Here is a 20,421-nt window from a genome sequence, read left to right as displayed (position 1 = left end):
CATACCTGGAATTAATTCCACTTGGTTGTGGGTACATAATTCTTTTTATACATTATTGTATTCAATTTGCTCAATTTTTTGTTGAGGATTTTTGCATCTATGTTTATAAGAAATATTAGTCTACAGCTTTCCTTTCTTGTAATTCCTTTGATTTTGGTATTAGGATATATTGGTTTCATACAGTGAGTTAGGAGGTACTCCCTCTGCTTCTGTCTTCTGAAAGGTTGTGAAAAGTTGTATAATTCTTCCTTAAATGTTTGATAAAACTCAACAGTGAACCCATCTGGGCCTGTTGCTTTCTGTTTTGGCAGGTATTAATTGCTGTTTCAATTTCTTTAATAGAGTAGGCCTATTCAGATGATTTATTTCTCCGTGTGTTTTAGTAGAATTTATCTTTCAAGGAATTGGTCCATTTACTCTAAGTTATCAAATTCATGAGCATAGAGTTGTTCATAATATTTTTTAATTACCCTTGTGATTTATCCATGTGATCCATAGTGATAGCCTCTCATTTCTGATACTAGTAATTTCTGTATTTTTTTCTTAATGAACTTGGCTAGAGGCTTATCAATTTTATTGATCTTTTCAAAGAACCAACTTTTGGTTTCCTTCAGTTTTTTATGATTTTTTCCCCCCATGGATAGAAACTTTTTTTTAATCGCTGCATAGCACTCGGCACATTTCTATATGTTAAAAGACTTATCCTAAGTTGTTGTAATACCTGACAAGGCCCAAACTTATTAAATAATTTCTTTAAAAAAAATAATTTCTGACCCCTTTTATTTCTCTTTGTAGTTATTTATAGAACCAGATTTTTTCTTAAATTTTCTTTTCAGCCTTTTTTTCCTTTGAAGGTTAACTTGGTAGAGTTTTTAAGTAGCTAACAAATTGTTTCAGAGAGAAAAGTCAAAAGGAAAAGGATTTACTGATGCAGCAGAATCTTTGATAAGCCAAATTAATAAGAGATACAAACCAAAGGATGGCATAAAGTCTACAAGAAAATTAAAGGAGTCTTTGATTGACAGGTATGTTCTTAAATTTAGAAATGAATATTTTTCTGAGAGATACAACTAAATTATTTTACCTAGTTTTAAGGTTAGTTTTAAATATATGTCCAAATAATGTAACTTTCCATTAGAAAACACAGGTACTTATTTACTTTTATAAATAGAATCTGTTTAAATTATATAGAAAGGGAACTACAATTGAAATTAGTCATTCTAGTATCTGATTACATTTTATAAAGTATCAAGAGCACCATATTGATACAGCATACCATTTCAGAAATAAATCTTTAGGATATAGACATTTTAGAAATGTTATTTATTGAGCCTAGTGATGAGTAAGACTAAATATATTTACATATATTGCTTAATAAAATATGAAATTTAAATGACCTGAAATGAGTTGTTTTGTATTGTATATATGTATTCCTTGTTTGCAATCTTTCTGAAGGTTTTCTTTTATTATAAAATGTTTCTTTATAGGCTTCCAGGTAGTTAATTCATGTTTAAGTTAATTCTGACTTTATATGGCATGAAAAAAATTACTCTGTCGTGGCAGAACCATTCATTTAAATTGTCTGGCACCTCCTGCTGCATGAGTGATTCAACTTAGACTTAAGTTTTTTTGTTGCTGTTTACTGTGTGTGGAGTTGCAAAAATATCAGACTAGGACTGTCACATTTCAGTTATTTGTAGCATATTGAATGTAGACTTAGTGATCCAAGTATGTTTTACCTTATATAATATGGATTTTATGAAAAACATTCTACTGACATTTAATTGCCTTTTTAATTTTGACAAAACCTTTTTTATAGTGGTTTTTCAAACAAATCTGATCTACAGCTCAGTAAGGTAAGTTTCATGTATTTAACTACACCAAATGTATAGTCAAACTCTATGATATTTGACTTTACAGTGAAATAGAATAGTAGTAGGATGGAAGTAGATTTAATGTTTTCAGCATATTGAAAAATGGATTAAACAACTGACCAGATTAGTGGCAAGTACTCAGAAAAGCCCCCTAAACTTCTGTTCTGCTTTTCAAAGAAAATGCTTCTTTTACATACATGTGTGATATTTTTCCTTTTTGTTACATGATTCAGTACCATTTTTTCCCTAACTTATCCCATCTCTCTTGACAGTAAGATCATTCTGAAGTCCATATTTTTGTTAAAAACATTTATTATTCATCCAGGTTTAAAATATCAATTATCTTTGATTTATTCCTCACAATTATCTCCAGTTAATTTCAAGTTTTGAGCTTTACCTTCTGTAAGTTCCTCTTGAGTTTTCCCTCTCCTGCCTGTGCCAACTCCTATTTTTTTGAGTTCTCATTTCTAATCCCTGGGTTATTATAATATCCTTTATGTAATTCTTTTTGTCTCTAGTATTTTCTCTGTGCCAATCCATTCATGACATCCAATACTAGCTTTATTACTTTCCAAAGCACACAGCTTCAATCATGTCATTCTCTTATTGAGAATCCTTCTTTGGTCTCTGTTTTTTTTTTTGTTTGTTTTTTAACATCTTTATTGGAGTATAATTGCTTTACAGTGGTGTGTTAGTTTCTGCTTTATAACAGAATGAATCAGCTGTACGTATACATAAGACATGTCTTATTTAGCTGAAACATAATAAATTGAGATTCCCTGAAGTGTCTTTCCTAAGTGTTTATTCTTTTTCTTCCCCCTTTGGAAAGAACTTCGAAGCGAGTTGCCCGGTTCTTTCACCCTCTTTTCTCCTTGTCAAAACTTTATTCCTCCTTGCAAGCCTTGCTTCAGAGTCTGCCTTCTTTATGAAAACTTTCTAAGGTGCCCTATCTCAAAATCCAAATGGGCAAGAATTCTCAATCTATGCAATAATGTCTTTGTACCTTTTTATTAACTTTGCAGTTCTTTTTTTCTCTCTTCTGTCTTCTACTAGAATGCAACTGTTTAGAATCATCTTTGTATCCTATATAAGTAAGACCTTTGCTCACATTTGTATCTTCTTTAATATCTGCTCATTTTTGGATCTTTGGTAATACTTAGCAAACACTGGCATGCAAAAGATGAATTGAGCAAATGTATCTAAACAATGGTAAAAATCATTTTGGAAAGGACAAATCAGATCAGTGATTAGAGGAGTAAAATATTGAAGGATAAACTTTTTGGAATAATGTAAACTTTTATTATAAAACAGCCAAAAGAAATAATAAAATTGAAGATGAATCACAACTAAAATGAATATTTTAGTTTTAATATTTCCAACTTCCAGATATTAAATTAGACTTCTAATTATTTCTGATCAGTAAGCAATCATTCAGTGATATTTGTGTACTAATTATAGTTAAATTACTTTAATAACATAATTACACACTTAAGTATGTTAAAATTTTATTTAACTTTTCTGCCTACTTTTTGATCAGATTGAATATACTTTGAGCAGTGGGCTATAGAAATAGATGTACACACATCTTTTCCTAATAATACTAGTTGATTGATGCAATATTGTCTCTTTCACATGAGATTTTACATAAACCGTAGCCTCTCCTGAAATGTTTCTATTTAACAGTTTAAAGCAAATGAGATACTGGGGGAAAAAAGTAGAAGCATGATTGTTTTGTGATCCTAGAATCACTAAATTCAGCTTGTAGAATACCAGTGAGGCCATTTGCCTATGTACAGTAATGTCAATAAATATTAAAGATATAAGGATCGTTTGTATTTGATTTGCAATACTTTCTATTTATTATGTTCTCAGTTAACACTTAAGTCTTCAATATTTTTTAAAGTGTGGATGTTTATAAAGAAACTCACAAATGTAAAATTTATATTAGTAGAAACACAACTAGATAATATATGAAAATTTAGTTGCATCTGTTATTTGTTTGACAAGTAATGTACAAGTTTGAATGGTTTTATGTAAATTTCTTCTGTATATAGGAAAAGGCTCAGAAAAAAAGTTATAGACAATTGAAGACTACTTTTGTTAATGTTACTTCTGAATGCCCATTGTAAGTAATTTTTCATAAATCTTAAAAGTTTTCTTCATATTTGAAGGCAATAAATTTATTTGTTGTATAATGAAGTTAATATTTCTCTTCATTTTTACAGGGATGATGTTTACAGTTTTAATTTGAATGGAGCTGATGAGCCTGTTATAAAACTTGGAGTAAGCTAGAAATCAGAATTTTGTATTTTGTACAAAATACTAAATTTTGTATTTAGTTATTCAGTATTTATTTTGTACTTACCATGCAGTTATTAGAGCATGTTTTCTAATTTCCATCCTCTTATAGATATGCTTTAAAATATTTTAACATATATTATTAAATTCTTCAAAATTTATTTGGTACCAACCTAGGTATTTTTGGTTTTCTTTCAAATCTTTTGGACTGAAGTAGAGAAAAATGAGTAACTGGGGCAACAAGAAAGTCACTTTCTTTACTGATGCAACAGATTTAATCTTATTTGTTTTTAATATAGTTTATATTATTAGCTTCTTAAATATAAAAATATTTCAGTAAGATTAATTTTATTGTCACATCTTACATGAAGTTATAGAAACAAGATTTTTATGTTAATTTCTTTCAATTGTTGTTTACCTTCTTCTAACACTAAGAACATTTTTTAATGCTTATTCATAATATAGATCCAAGAATTTCAAGCTACAGCTAGAGAAACCTGCGTGGATAGTTCAATGACTTTGTAGGTATTTTTATTATAATTAGATGGATCAGTTTAAAATACAGTTTTCTCAGTTGTTCTTTTTCTTAAATATTTCCTCCCAGTTTGACATTTTAACATATCAAAAGAGAGAGTAAAAATGCTGTCATAACTACTATTATTCTATTATTTTAACATTTACTTCTAAAATTAATTTGCAGATTCTGTACACTTAATATTAGTTGTAAGCTGTGAAAGGACTAGGCTTTTCATCTAACCTTGTTACTTTATAATTAACTGAGGTCAAAGAGAGTAAGTGACTTGGCCACATTTATATAGGGACTTAGTAAAAGAGTTAAGGCAGAAAACCCAGGTCTAACTGTCCAGTTGCATGCTACCTTAAAAAAACAAGTAATTAAGATTTCAATTAATGCATATTTTTGTTTAAGGTTAGGTTTAAGGAATCATCATGAACTTGAACCTTCTCTCAAAACAAAAGATAAAAGAGTAAGTTATAATATCCTAATGTGTCTTAAAATCAGTATTTCTTTTACTAATTTTTCAATGCCAAAGATTATCCCATAACTGGAACACAAAAATATTTGGATCACTTTTTTTTTTTTTTTTTTTTTTTACTCTGGAGATTATCCATGTTCCTATTTTGACTTTTCCTGTGGTCTCTGAGCTATTTGTAATCATCTAGTAATAGAAAATATGACAACCTTAGTTACTCTTTTCAGTGGTATTAGGTTTTGTCTCTATGGAAGTAAGCTGTTTTGATTTAACTTTTAATTAACAACAACATTGACAGCAAAATATAAATCTCAATCTCTGATCTGGATTTCTGAGTGATTTTATTGGATAGGTCCTTAATGTCAGATAGATGATTTAGTTTGCTAAAAAAAATGAGAAGTTAGTTTTTCTGAGTTTTTTGGTGGGGTTATTTTATTTTATTTTATTTTATTTTTTTGGTTTAACTTCCTTTGTATGACATATAATAAGCCAGATTCCTTCATCTATTATAAGGATTGTGTTTTTTTTTGTTTTTACAGACTGTAACTAATCATAAAAAGAAAAATCTCTTTAGTGATACTGACACAGAATACAAATGTGATGACAGCAAGACCGATATTAGCTGGCTAAGAGAACCAAAATCAAAACCACAGCTAATAGACTACAGCAGAAATAAAAATATGAAGAAACATAAAAGTGGGAAATCAAGTAAGAAATCACTTTTTAGAGAAATTCTGTAAATGATTTTACCATTTCAACTGTATGAAATACTTTGTTGGTTGATAAGTGTGTTTTTGTTATGTAGACAGTGTTTATAATTACATACTCTTTTGAATAGGAAAAGAAGTATGAAAGTAAATACACCAAAATGCTACAGCGGTTTTTGTTTTATCATTTTTGGTAATATGGTTATATTTAAATTTCTTTTTTATTGGAATCTTTAGGGACACAAAATATGGTTTATCATAATCTTTGATTCATGACACACTCTCATCATTTCTCTAGTCATGGCCTACTATTCAGTTATTTAGCTAATTACTGTGAGTAATGTATTAAGTACTTATGAACCCAGCACTGTAAACAAAATCAAAGGTTGGACAACACCCCACTCCCTGCTTTTTAGGAATTCATATAGATGCAATAAAAATTTATTGAAAGGAAAACAATTTTCTCGCAGAAATATTTTTGCCAAAGTCTTTCACAAAATGTTTTCCCAGCATAAGTCTTCTGCTTCTTGAAGTAGCTGGATAAGAGTTTGAGGTATGCATTTTTGGCTAGACATAATGGCCATTTTCATAGCTTAGATAAATTTCAGTGTTTACTAAACCACAGAGATTTTATATATTCCATTTTTAAAAGAGGGTAACATAACTCTGAGCTTTTAAATTTATATTTGTTTTAAGGAATCAGTTTTTATTTTCTTTCAGGATAAAAATAATTGTTAGTGACCTGTGGGAGTTGGGGGAGGGAACGATGGCTTAAAAAGAAGTAAAAATAGAGGAAATAGGAAATGAACTTTGGCATGTGTTTAGAAATGAGGCTGAATCTTGAAAACAGATGAGAGTTCAATCATATACATGAGGAAGAGAAGTAATGGGATTATCATATATATGAGACAGTAGGAAATAGCATAGTGTACTCAGGAAGTGCAGTATCTGGGTAGTTGGAATGTAGATCAGACTTGTGGGAAAATGTTGAAGAATGTGGCTGGGTCTAGTCACAGTGTGTGGACTCTGAAGCAGTGTGTTACAAGCCAAGGAGAAACATAAGATTCACATACTCTCAGGGACCTTATAGTCTAGTAGGAAGATGTATAAGTAAAGACATTCATGACATGGGAAGTTAGTTATTAAAGGTTAGAATACTGAAGTCAGTAAATACTCTTAAAATAGAACACTTCTGAGTGAACTGTTTTGTTTTTATGGTTGAATGACAGTGAGCCAATATGTACGAGCTGGTTTATTGCCAGGAAGACCTTGGATAATCCCAATTCATTATTATTTCCTGGGCTGGGATAAGCCCAGTTCTTAGGCTTCAGTGAATATTTAGAAAGTGGAAATTGTCCTGGAAATGCAAAAAAAAGGGAATAGGGACTGAAGCAACTCTTAATAATATGGGTAAATCTTAGAAACATAATGATGGGTGAAAAATAAACCAAATCATAGAATATTTCACATAATGTGATACTGTTTTATAAAGTTCATTATATTGTCTAGGGATATATATCTGTGAGGTAAAACTTTACGAGCAAGTGACTAAGAAACAGATTTCAGGATAGCGATGACATTTTGGCAGAGGGGATATGGAGGATCGTGTAAGAGGGAGTACACAAAGTAGATTCAGTATTATTCATAATCTGGTTCTTAGTGGAATGGTAGATTCATGGGTGTAACTTTATAATCTATGTTACATATTCTCTTGTATGTTTAAAAGTGTATACTGTAAAATAAAGGAGGAGAAGGGAAATTGGTAATTCATGTTGTACCAAACTATACTGTAAAAGTTTATCAATGTCAGTTTAGTCTTATCTTGAAACTTAAATTTTTGAATGAGTTTAAAGGTATATTCTTATTGTTTTTATGATTTTAACTTACATGCAGAAGTATTCTAACAATTTTTAATGTCAGTTCTTATCTATTTGAAAATTTTAACCTTATTTTCTTGAATTGCAGGACCATCTTTGGAAAGGGGACAGCCAAGATCTAAAATGGTAAAACCAGGAAGTCTGTGTTCAAACATCCCTTTAAAATTATTTTTCTCCTTGTAATGAAAAATATCATTTGTCCCCTCATAATTTTATCCTTGTTATCAGTTCCTTGTTTTCTATAATTGTTCCAAGCTTTGCACACTTACTTCTACCTTCTGCCTTTTTGAATCATGTTGACTTGTTTTAAGTCTATTTTATTCTGTGGTTGTAGGTATTTTTGATATCTTTTCCTTTCTCTCTCTCTTACTTTAGTTACGTAATATATATCAGGCCTCACAGAGCTTTAATGATAAGGATAAAAAGGTGATAAAGATATATTTGAAATGGAAAGATAAAATCCAGTCATTTTAAAAGTATTAATCAGGAATCTTTTTATTCCTACAAATATACAGATCTTGTCACAGTGCCAATTTTGTAGCAAATAGCTTGTATCTCAAAATATTGATCTAATATATTCAGGAATTTTTCTCCTAAAGACACCCAACAAAAACATCACCAAAAAGGTAGATGAGACAGTTCCAGAGGGGAGAACAAGACTTCCACGACGAGCCACAGAAACCAAAAAAAATTATAAAGATCTCTCAAATTCAGAATCAGAGAGTGAACAAGAATTTTCACATTCATTTAGAGAGAAAGTAAAGGTAAATAGATACAATTCAGATTAACAGTTTCTAAAAGCCTTTTAAAATATTAAATATAGAATATATTTTTGTAAGAATGTCAGATTTATCTTGTCACTTCTTTTTAAGATTTAACCTTCCATATGAGAAAACTTATATAACAATTCTAAAAATTGACCCTTAGGCAATATAATGTTAAAATTTATAATAAGTTGGCATTATTGTTGCAAAATAGATGTTTGACTGTAGTAAAATTATAACTTTAAGATAATATCTTTGAATTAGAGAAGTACTTGGTCTTTCCAAAATTATGCTTCAAGAAACTACAGACTGTTGGGAAGCTGTGGATCTTTTCCTTGAATGAAAGCAAAAATATTGGATCTGAGGTTCTTTCCATACCCTGCCCCACCTCTGTTCACTCCTGACTTCTAGAGAGCTGAAGGAACTTACCCAAGGTCACACAGCTAGGAAATGGTTAAAAAAAAAAAAAAAGATTTGAACTCAAAAGAGTCTGGCAGGTCTCTGATCATTACACTGTTCTCATTTTAAATCATTAAACCTCCATCGCCCCCTGTTATCTCTTACCTGGAAGAACTTAAGGACTTCATAACTTACCTCCACATTTTCTTATCGCTTCCTACTTTAATTTACTATGCAAATAGTTAGGTAAATCTTACCAAGCCAACTCTCATCTTACCTTCTTCAAAGGAAAACCCTGAAAAATCTCCAAATAGACATTCAAAACATCGAAATACCTTTCCAAGCTTATTTTCTCACTTCCCCAGTATATACACAGAACTGTACCAGTCAAACAGAATAACCTGTGACTGCCAAACAAGACCTGTGCTTCTCGCTACCTTTGCTCATATCAGTCGTCCTCCGTACTCTCAGTATGTTCCCTTGCCATCTTCTTTTACAAACTCCTGAGCATGTTGAGTACTATGAAATCGGGGAACTCCTTCTGCTTCTGGTTTCCCTAAACTGGAAATCATCTTTTTTGAACCATTATAGCATTTTATTTGTATCTATTAGGATATTTATTATAGTCTATAATATTTTCCTGTGAATTTGTCATATGCTTTCTTGTGTATTAGAAGGTCTTTCACTACTCATGTTGAGGCCCCTGTTATGCATGTAGTGATACAAGGCATTTAATAAATAGTTCAATGTAATTTAATTAAATTGTTTTATGTGTCCAAGTATAAATTATTTGTATTCGAGTATAATTGAAAGACATCAATACATTTAGGAGAAGATCCATTCCAGACGCAAAACCATGAAACTGCCAAAGAAACAGCAGAATTCCTTCACTGCTGAAACACAAGAGGATGTATCAAAAGAATGGAAAAACTCATCTCTATTGAAAGATACTATAAGAGATAATAGCCTTGATCTATCTCCTGTACCTTTATCTGGGAGTCCGTCATCTATAGAAGTAATGAGATGTCAGTATCATTTTTTTCTTTTAGTTGAATGTTCAGTAATTTTCTATTATAACTAATTATGTGAAAATACAATTTGAAGACTAATTTTGAGGGATATGTTTAAGATTTTCAGTATTCAAAACATTTTTAAACTAGTTAATGCTAGTAACTTGGTCTTTGCTAAGTAGACTTGGGAACAATATTACTATGACACTGAAGTTTTAGTAAAAATGTTAGGAAGTTGAAGACCAAACGCTTTAATATAGAAAATATTTAATGTATACTTACAAATTATAATGTGAAAGCTTGAATAAACCCTTATGTTTTCAGCTCAAAATATATTTAATAAGAGGGAAATAATGATGGGGATTTCTATTTTCTCATTTTTACATTTCAGTGACAAAATTCTCCAAGGAATATCACGGTCAGTCTTTGGACCTGTAGTGGACTATCTTCATAAACAATTGAAGTTTTGCTTTTATTTAAAAATAATTGGGAAAGAAAAAAATTATTCTTTGGGGCTCTGGCATATGTATATATTTTTCTAGTATAGAAACCATAAGAATAAGTTTCTACTTTTAATATCTTTTTCATTTCCCTTTATGGATATTTTAAAGCATTTCTAAGTGTCTGTCATTTTAGCTAAATTCAAGACCATTCAACACCAGTTAATGTACATTTCCTCTAAAGTAGCTACTTTGTTCTTTTCTAGAATATTTTCATAATGCTTGGGACCACTGTCATCTCAGATAAGCACACACTCAGAAGACAGATGCACATGCCCTGATTTGATTTGAAAACTGTCTGTCTGAGAATTCACTTATACTAAGACTTATTTCAGCCATGAATTTTCTCATCTATATATAAAGGATGTAGACCAGATGATTTCCCAAGCCATTTCTAACCATAAAATTCTGTGACTTTAAAATATATCAGTACTGGTGTCAAAATTACTCAAGATAATAATTAGGTTGATCATTATAGTGCAGCCCATACTATAGATATTTGTGTTTGAAAATGTTTTGAAAGTTCTTATAGTTACAATTTTGTTTTAAATTGAGCCATTAATATTTTTCAAAGTCTTATAAAAATATTTCACACTTAATTTTATCGATCTATTGAACACTTATCCTTTCTAAATACAGCTAAGATTTGAGGATTTGATAAATTACTATATTTTTTAGAATTTAATAATACTGTTTCTAAAGATGTCAGTGATTAACACCTGCCATCTCTTTTTGTGTCTTGTGAGGCAATATAGGTATAGAGAAAATAACAGAAAGGGATTTTACTCAGGATTATGGCTGTATAACAAAATCAGTATCACCTTATCCAAAAATTTCATCACCTGAATCCTTAAACAGTGGAGTTGGAAGTCCAATAAAGTCACCCAAGAACAGTGAGAAGAATTTACTACGTGCAAGAGAAAGTTACTCACCAATTCCACGATCATTCTTCTTGGTAAGGAAAAAATGTATATATATATTTTTCCTTCATTAGATATACCTGAAGGGAGTAAATCATTTGCCTCTAATCTTAATCAAATATACAGTGCTTGTCTGTTTAAGGTTTTGAGTTTGGTCTGGGGGAGAGAAGGAACCTACCAATAAGTAAAACAGCCTCAGTGAACTAACAGACTGATACAGGAGAAAGATGTAGTGGTATGAGAATTAGTACAGGGTACTGATAAGAATTCTCTGATAGGAACAATCACTTCCAAAGAGGTACTGCTTACTTGTCTACATGTCAGAACTACATTTCCTAGATTGGAACAGGCTTATTCCTGCAACACAGGCACTTCTTTCTGGTTTCACCGTAACTCGAAGTCTGTAACCTTTTAGTTACTAAATCACAAGTTGGCAAAGCAAACTGACAAAGAATATAGTTGAAAACAGTATGACTGTAGCATTTGCTTTAGAGATTTGTAAAGGAACTTTAGTAGTTAAATGGCATGAATATTAATGTAATGGTATATTGAAAAAGTCTTTATTCTGCTGCTCATGTATTGTTCTATGTACCATTTCTTATTAATAAAATACGTACATATGCTCGAAAGTCTTTTAAAAAGGTATTAGAGAAAGGAATCAATTATGGGTCAAAGTGAGGGAGTGTAGCTAAAAATATAATGTCTATGAGGAGTAGTTTGTAGTTTGAATTCTGCTTTTTTTTTTTTTTAAAGTTGTTTGTACTTTGGTACCAGTTTACAAAACCCACCTCACCTCCTTGGCTTGGGCTGTATAGATGGCTTAATTTGGAGAATTTTGAAGTAGTGATAAAGCTACAGAACTGATTGCCAAACAGAATCGTATATGAAACCTTCAGTGTGCCAAACATAAAAATAAAAATGCAGTTATGCTTTTTAAAGCAGATGGGTCTAAACCGTGGCCTACACACCACCCTCCCTCTCTGATAACCCCCCAAAAGCACCTTTGCAAGACTCTTAATTTCTACAGACCACAATTTAAAACCATTTCCCACTAGACCATCATCCCATGGTCCTTTCTCAGTATTGCTCTGTCATCCCTCCTTTCCTTGAATCCTTTCTCCCTTTAGTATCCCATCTTGCAAATCTCAACACCTAGGTCATCCCCACCCACCTACTTTGATGCTATCTGTGCTAGATGGAATTTTAATTGTTACATATATTGGCTGGACATTTACAGGAGATATTGTGTTTCCCATTTTCTGTGGACTCTTAATTAGGTATTGGAAATTTGCTATATAAATTAGTTGTACCAGTTTACACTCTCCAACAATGCTATGTGCTAGTGCCCATTTTTCTACAGTTTTTTGCCCATCTGATGAGTGTAAAGTGTCTGACTTTATTTTGCGTTTTTCAGATTAACAGCATCAGTGAGTATTTTCATATTTTTTGGCCACTTTGTAAATTGTCTGTTTTTTCTGATTTTTAAATTGAAGTTTGATTTTTCCTATAAATTTGTAGGAGTTCTTACTGTATTCTGGAGATTATTTATTGGTTATATACAATGCAGATGTTCTTTTTCTAGTGTGTAGCTGTCTTTTCACTTAGTTAAATCAAAATATGATGTAATGAAATTTACCAATCTTTTGTTCTTCAAGAAATCCTTCCCTCAGTTATTGTCATAAAAATATTTTCCTTTCTTGTGCAAATGTTAGTTTTAACTTTGAGGTTTTCCATCTTCCTAGGCTTCCTCTTTGCATATGGATAGTGAATTAGTGCAACATCATGCATTGGATACCCCTCCTTTCTCCATCATTTGTGATGCCAGTTTGGTCACAGCCTTGGCAACCACATGGGTCAGCTGTTTGGCCAGTAGAATATAGAACAGTGCCTGTCTATCTTCGAGCTAATACAACATTGCTTCAATTAGTGTAGTTTTAGGGTTTCACCACCCCCATCCTCACCCTCATCTCATTCTGCTTCTAAATTCTCTTGGCCCTGTACTTGTCTGATAAAATTTAGAATTAGTTTGTCTAAGGGAAGAATTGCCATTTCCCAGTATTGTTACTGAGATTTCTCATCGACATATTTCATTTTTCTCTCTACTTTTTGGTCTTATTTCCAACAAAGTTGTGTCAAATCTTCCACAAAGAAAGTTGTACTTCTGCCCTGTTTTATGGGCCTTTTTCTTTACTGTATGTAAAAAAAAACACAAAACTTTAAAACAATTGTTTTCTGGATTTCTAACTTTTTGCCTTTGTGTAGAAACACTATTGATTTTTATATGTCCCCACACCCTTGGCAAATTCTCTCATAATCACCTGCCTAGATTCTCTTGTATTTTGAATATAGATAATCATAAACTGTTTTTTATGGTAATTTTTGCATTTTCTCCTCCAGTCCTTATACTGCATGGTCTTTTCATTTTTAAGGTTACTATGACCTGTAGAGCAGTGCTAAATAGATACCGTGCTAGCATGCATGCTTATCGATAGTTTTCGGTAGATACTTGTTATCAGATTAATGTTGTAATTGTTTTAAGTGCCTTTTTTTCAGTTATGAATGGGTGTTGAGTTTTAGTAGGAATGAGTTACTCCCTCAAAATTTAAGTAGTTTGGTTTAATGTTGTTGTGTTTTTCTTACTTTAGTTTTCTGACTTCCTTTGGGTTTCTGTGTGTCTTGTTCATTCATAGCCCAGTTAAGAATAATACTATTGTGAATAGAAACAATATAAATTCTGTGGTACAGCTGGCCCTCCATATCCATCGGTTCCACATCTGTGGATTCAACCAACTGTGGATCACTATTTTATATATGGGACGGTAGCATCAATGGATTTCGATATTTGTAAGGGGTCCTGGAACTGAATCTGCCCCACAGATACTGAGGGAGGAGTGTACTTATACAGGAAATACAAAAATTGCAACAGCTATTCAGATGTAAGCAGTTATAGTTCAGAAAAAATTTATGGAAATTGAACCTCCAAATAGGAAAATCATATTTGAAGCAAAAGAGGGGTATATATGGTAGTATATCCATCAAGCTTTCCTTAAACTAAGTTGGTTCTTATAAGAATCAGATTACGGGCCTTTAATAATAGTTACAATAATTTAGTGTTTTTCAACGGTTTTTATCTGAAAATGTGATGTTTAAAATATGTAGGATGGTTTGATCATAGAAAAAAAGTTGAAATTTTTAAAATGAGATGGTCTTAAATAGGCTGTCACTGCTAAACCACTGACATATTTATAATTAGGACTCTCTGGTTTCATGATCATACAGGAATTTGGGTGAGCTTTTTATCCACTATAGAAGTCCACCAATCCATCAACAAAAATATTTTAATAACCTATAAAATACAGAATGTTTAGAATTTTACAGCTTGGAGTGGGCTGGGTTTTGACCTGGACCTAAGTGGATAGGTTGGTATATACAGACTGACTGGAGAAGCAGCAGTAACCTAAGTACAGAAAGGCTACCGGAAGTGGACATGCATTTTCATAAAACAGGAAAAAGACTAATTTGACTGTAACAACAAACGTGTGTATTGAAACAGTAAGACATAAGGTTAGAGGACAAAGATATGGCTTAAAGATATAGCTTGAAAGAACTAGTTTAGACTTTTCTTTTCTATGGCTTCCCCTTTCCTGACTCAAAGAAATCAAAATCCTAATAAGGAAGAACTGAAAAGTAGGAGTAGTTTAAAAAAGCCAGCTCAAAACTATTGCTGTAATTTAAGATTGAGGTTAACATAAGAATTTAGAATTTAGGTAAATGCATGGTAGTGTGAGGCATAAAAAAGTATAGAAACAAAACAATCTGAAAAAAAAAGAATTGATAGCCTTTGCAATTTACTGTGTTTAGGGTTTGAGAAAGATGGTCAAAGGTGAATCCAAGAGTAATTACAGAATTTTTTTTCCTATTTCTGATACATACTTTAGGAAAGTCATTCAGCATCTCCATTATCCATGTCTAGTGAAGGAAGAGAGAAAATGTGGTGTGGCATGTCCTCTGACTCCACTCATGTATCAGGTTTGTAGTCAGAAGACTTGCTTTTTAAAAAACATATGTTAATCAGCAAAATACTACTGTGAAATTTCATCTGAGGGAATTATATATTTTAAGTCAATTTAGTTAATGTTAAAATGAAAGTAAGTACAATAGAATTTAATGCACAGTTACCTAAAACTATACAGATAATGGAAAAAAGGCCTTTTTTATAAAAGCAAGTATATATTAGGTATTTGTAATTAAGATTGTAGCACTGTTAATTACTTTTTAACTGTTCCTAAGGCCCTACACAACATCGTAGTCGCAAACGAATGTACACAGAAGACAATCTAAGTAATCCTGGTGAAGCAGAACTGGAAGAAGAAGAAGAAAGAGCAGACTTGCTTCCCAAGAAACTGTCTAAAGGAGAAGGTGCGGATCATCACACTTGGAAAGGTGGGTGGAGCAAATGCCTGTGTCAAAACGCATTTATCTTTGAAAATGGTTTCTTAGATCTTGAGTGGTCCTATTCACAGAACAAATTCCTTTGTAAAGATAACTTTGTATAAATCCAAGAAGGATCATGCTTTATCACAAAGTTCACTTTACCTGAATAATGTTATATAGTAAGGGTCTTTTTACTCATAAATCTCCCTTATCATTCTATCACTGATTACCACAGACAAGTTTTACTAGAGTATGAATTTACTGATAGATGAGTGTGTCACTAAATACTTGGGTTAATAATGTAGTAGTTAAGAACTAGTTTTTTTTAAAAAAAATCAGTCCAAGTATGTTCCATTTTAATGTTACTGTTTCTGCCTTAATTCCCATGCTTAGAAGGTTTTTTTAATAAGTCAAAATAATATTTTAAATGAAAAATATAGTAGTCTGTCTTTGATTTTATAATCCTTAGATTACATATAGAATCTAAAAATAAGATAGATTTGTTCTCAGCCTCATGGCAAATAATGCTAAATTTGTAACAATGCATATCTTAATTTTGGCTGATTGTCTTCATTTTTTAGTGTCTGAAAGTATATCTCCATTATCAACAAATGACTTTTCTATTCCTGGGGAGAACTGGGAAACTGAAATTTCAGGTATAGGGACGATGTGTGAGGAGCTCAATACAGAATTTAGGAGGAAAGTTCATGTGAGTTGTCATTCTTTAAATTATGATTTATATTTACACCCAATAACATGACAATATGCCACACTTTCTACTAGACTGTCAGTTTGACCCTTTGGCAACAAAACACTTCTTCATGAACTCACCTTTCCTCATGTACTGGTGAAAAATTGGAGTGATTCCTAGGCGAAAAGCCTTATTGTCTCATGAGCCCAGTTCCTTTTCTACAATCTGTGCATTACTTGTATTCTTTCTTTTTCTATGGGTTCTGTCTCTTTGTCCTATTTTCCTTTTCAGTTTAACATTTTGAGTCTTCTGTGATTTTTCTTTTTTTTTCTGAACGATTTTCTTTTCATGCCTAGTCTTTTTAATACATTCTTTAATCTCCACAGCAGTGACTGCTTGTGAGGGTACTATATTAAAGTATAGAGGATGAGCAGCCTCAGTCAGAGAAATCCATTTCACTTTGTTTCACCAGTTCTGTACTTACAGATCCTTAGTTACTGAGGTTCCAACATGGTGATATTTACAAAAACACTTTATGAAATAATTTTTAATTATTATTGTTTTCTCCACCTATCTCTTTCTCACGTGCCTATATTTAGAGTAGACAGTTCTTTTTGCCCTCCTGTTAAGAGAAGATATTTTTCTGCACAGGTTATCAGCCCTATCTCTTCTTTGCCTTTTTCATCCCTTCATGGGTAAAATCTGAAATTACTTAAGATTCTGTATATTTCTTTTGTTTTGACTTGATTTATCCAAGGTCAATCTCATCTAAACAGAGAAGCCCTGATTCATATATCCTGTTACACATCTGTGACTAGCTGCGAATATATGTTTTTATGAAAAATGGTAATAAATAACTTTGAGTGTGACTCTTATGCTGTGTTCCTGAAGATAATTATATAATCACTAGCATTTTTGTAAATGTAGAATGTCATGTACTTATGAAAATAATTACCAATTCCAACCCTCAGTCAGAGCCTTCCTGGTGGAACTAGGCCCTGCTCTGACTGAGCTTATTTATTAACACTTCAGTTGAGATCACTGAGTTTTTAATTTTTCACTTTTCTGAGTTCTTCTTAGGCATTTATATTTCATGGAAAAGGCTCTGGCCTTAATATAGTCTTGGTTAGATTATTATTTTGTAAAGATTTTTCAAGTTAAAAATGAGTATTTTTCAGATCCGCCACAAAATGATGGATAATTTTACTAAGCAGTCTTGGAAAACGGCTCAACAACATATAAGAACAGTGAACCATCAGATTCAGGAGTATAGGTCTGTGCTAAAAATCCCTTCTGAAATATTCTAAGTGCTGTGCTATAAGTGCTATCATTTTTTTAAAAAAAAAATCTCATTTTGTTTCTTTAATAGGATTAAAAAACTTGACAAATTCCAACTCATCATCATAGAGGAGCTGGAGAATTTTGAAAAAGAGTCACAGTCTTTAAAAGATTTGGAGAAGGAATTTGTGGTTTGTGCTTTTAAGAGTTTAAAAATAATTTTAAAACCTCATTTTTAAAGAGCTACACTCAGGAAAACTTCTGTTAACCTTCTGCTTTTAGACCACACCATAAAGGATTTTGTTTTTTAGAACATAATTTAATCTTAGATTTTTAGTTAGTTTCATATACATACACTAAAAATACAGATTTAAGTTTATGATGCAGGGGAGGGATAAATTGGGAATTTGGGATTAACCAGATACATACTACTATATATAAAATGGATTAACAACAAAGACCTACTATATAGCACAGGGAACTATATTCAATATCTTGTAATAACCTGTAATGGAAAAGAATCTGAAAAAGAATATATATGTATGTATAACTGAATCACTTTGCTATATACATCTGAAACACTGTAAATCAGCTATACTTCAGTAAATATATAAAGTTTATGATGAATACCTTTGATAATAAAGGAGAAAGTCTGAGTTTGCTTTCAATTTTTTTCTTAATCTGAAAGAGTATAGGACATCTGCAATATTCTTAGCATATAGCCAAGTTTTTAAAATGAGGAATATAAATATAGTAAATTCTGCTATTTTTTAGTCATAATTATACTATAATCAGTTTTGTATTTTGAAATTTAGGGCTTTTGGGAAAAGGTATTTCAGAAGTTCAGTGCCTATCAAAAAAGTGAACAGCAGAGGTTAGTATGACATTCTTAATGATTAGAATCTATAACATTAGATTTTTTTATTATAATAGTTTAATTTGTTAATTAAAATACAAAGGTAACTTTCATTATTTTATTTGTTAGACTTCACCTTTTAAAAGCTTCATTGGGAAAGAATGTCTTCTACAACATTGATTATGAAGAAACTATTTTTACATCTGAGGTATAAATTTTATATTTTTATATATAATTTCTCTCAATATTAGTCAGTCTCACTTGTCTTTTTGTTGTGAAAATTTTACAGTAAATTTCATGGGGGAAATTATTTATTCACAGATGTGTTTGATGAAAGAAAACATGAAAATGCTGCAAGACAGACTTCTTAAGGAAATGGTAAATCAGCTATCTAGTTTGGGTTTTTCAAATGGAATGATCAGTCATGCTTTTATATATTTAAATGGGAAATTCTTCCACAGGTTTTTCTTCTTTCTTTTGGGATTGAGAGAAGCCAGTTTTAGCCCCACTGGGTTCTTTAAGTTTTTAAAATTAAAATGGGAGCAAATTTACAGTAGAAAAATAGGGGTGATTTAAATAATGAATCCCTCTCCTAAGGAAGAAAAGATGGATTTAGAAATTTAAAAATAAGCTAGAAGCATGATTTCTTTGTATGCATCTAAGCACGATGCACTGCAACAGTCCTGATGTGTCTTCTGAAGTCCTGTGTCAGGCAGAGCTACCCAGAAAGAACTACTGTCTACTTGGACAAGACTTCATTTCCTTAGATTTGGGGATAAAAGTAGCTGGCTTTGCAGAGTTCTAGTAGACCAGCAACTGCAATCAGGGGGTTGGGGAGGGGGGAAGGTGTCTAAAGGTACTTCTCCAAGTGAACATGCCTTTGGTGTTTTCTCAAAGATGGAGGCATTTCTCTGTGTATTTTAGTACTAATCTTTGATACAGCATATTTTAATACACTTTTATTAAATTTTAATAGAACCAGTATGCTGATATATAGCAGAGGATCAGGATGTGTGGCTAAGCCAGTTCAGCTTAAAAGCACATAAGCTAAAGTTCTTCTCCAGACTACAGATTTAATATTTAAAGGAAGAAAGTAAAAAATACATTTCATTGATTTGGGGTTTAAAAGATGAGGTCTTCTCGCAACTGATCATCTAAATATATCTAAAATATCAGTAATAAGCACATAATTCTGTAGATATCTAGGAACAGACCCTGAGGAATTGGATAGAATGAACACTGATACATAATATCTAATACCTTGATTTTTTTCTTGGCCATAGCAAGAAGAGCAGCTTCTTAACGTACGCAGAGGACTGATGTCATTATTCATGGCTCATGAAAGAAACGTGTGATGTCTAGTTGTTATCAACAAGTTTTATCCAGTTATTCCTTTGTGTGTATAGCTGAGGAATACCAGAGTAGCTCTACAAAGAAAATACATGTCACCCAGGCAAGAGTACCTTTGTAGGAACCTCTAAATTCAAAGAAATGTCCTCTAATGGATGAGAAAGAACCTACAGTCACTATAACATGACTCTTGAGACCCAAAGACTTTGGCCGGAAAAATACTATTTTTTTTTTAGAAAGTTTTGGGAAACCAATCAGTAAAAGAAATTGGCTTGTTTTTGGAGTAATATTTGCATGAGACAAATACTGCCAGGTTAACTATACTCATAAACTAATTATTTCTTTAATAAACTAAAATTTATCATATAAAATATATTTTTAAAGTTTGAACTAAATAAATAAAGTATTATTAAAATTTACTAGTTCAGAATATACTACAAGTAATAAAAATTTAGTGATGCATAGAAGGGG

At 31.6% G+C, this 20,421-nt stretch overlaps 1 protein-coding gene across 1 annotated transcript in view; it reads left to right on the top strand.

The window, feature by feature from the left end:
* Nucleotides 1-19,955, top strand: part of SYCP2 (synaptonemal complex protein 2) — a gene marked incomplete at both ends in the record, with an annotated part of 58,401 nt that extends 38,446 nt beyond the window's left edge. Inside the window, 20 exons of the mRNA XM_079719587.1 lie at nucleotides 898-1,025; nucleotides 1,820-1,856; nucleotides 3,929-3,999; nucleotides 4,100-4,157; nucleotides 4,638-4,693; nucleotides 5,101-5,158; nucleotides 5,704-5,872; nucleotides 7,837-7,874; nucleotides 8,348-8,512; nucleotides 9,741-9,936; nucleotides 11,168-11,376; nucleotides 15,280-15,370; nucleotides 15,632-15,784; nucleotides 16,357-16,484; nucleotides 17,645-17,739; nucleotides 17,836-17,935; nucleotides 18,560-18,618; nucleotides 18,730-18,808; nucleotides 18,922-18,978; nucleotides 19,884-19,955. Of these exons, the coding sequence (XP_079575713.1) occupies nucleotides 898-1,025; nucleotides 1,820-1,856; nucleotides 3,929-3,999; nucleotides 4,100-4,157; nucleotides 4,638-4,693; nucleotides 5,101-5,158; nucleotides 5,704-5,872; nucleotides 7,837-7,874; nucleotides 8,348-8,512; nucleotides 9,741-9,936; nucleotides 11,168-11,376; nucleotides 15,280-15,370; nucleotides 15,632-15,784; nucleotides 16,357-16,484; nucleotides 17,645-17,739; nucleotides 17,836-17,935; nucleotides 18,560-18,618; nucleotides 18,730-18,808; nucleotides 18,922-18,978; nucleotides 19,884-19,955 (2,019 nt within the window). The remainder of the gene's footprint in view (nucleotides 1-897; nucleotides 1,026-1,819; nucleotides 1,857-3,928; nucleotides 4,000-4,099; nucleotides 4,158-4,637; nucleotides 4,694-5,100; nucleotides 5,159-5,703; nucleotides 5,873-7,836; nucleotides 7,875-8,347; nucleotides 8,513-9,740; nucleotides 9,937-11,167; nucleotides 11,377-15,279; nucleotides 15,371-15,631; nucleotides 15,785-16,356; nucleotides 16,485-17,644; nucleotides 17,740-17,835; nucleotides 17,936-18,559; nucleotides 18,619-18,729; nucleotides 18,809-18,921; nucleotides 18,979-19,883) is intronic.
* Nucleotides 19,956-20,421: the final 466 nt, after the last annotated feature.

The sequence above is a fragment of the Hyperoodon ampullatus genome (assembly GCF_949752795.1).
Source record: "Hyperoodon ampullatus genome assembly, chromosome: 14".
Lineage (NCBI taxonomy): Eukaryota > Metazoa > Chordata > Mammalia > Artiodactyla > Ziphiidae > Hyperoodon > Hyperoodon ampullatus.
Note: the sequence above shows the minus strand (reverse complement) of the source record. Positions and strands in the feature narration are given on the sequence as shown.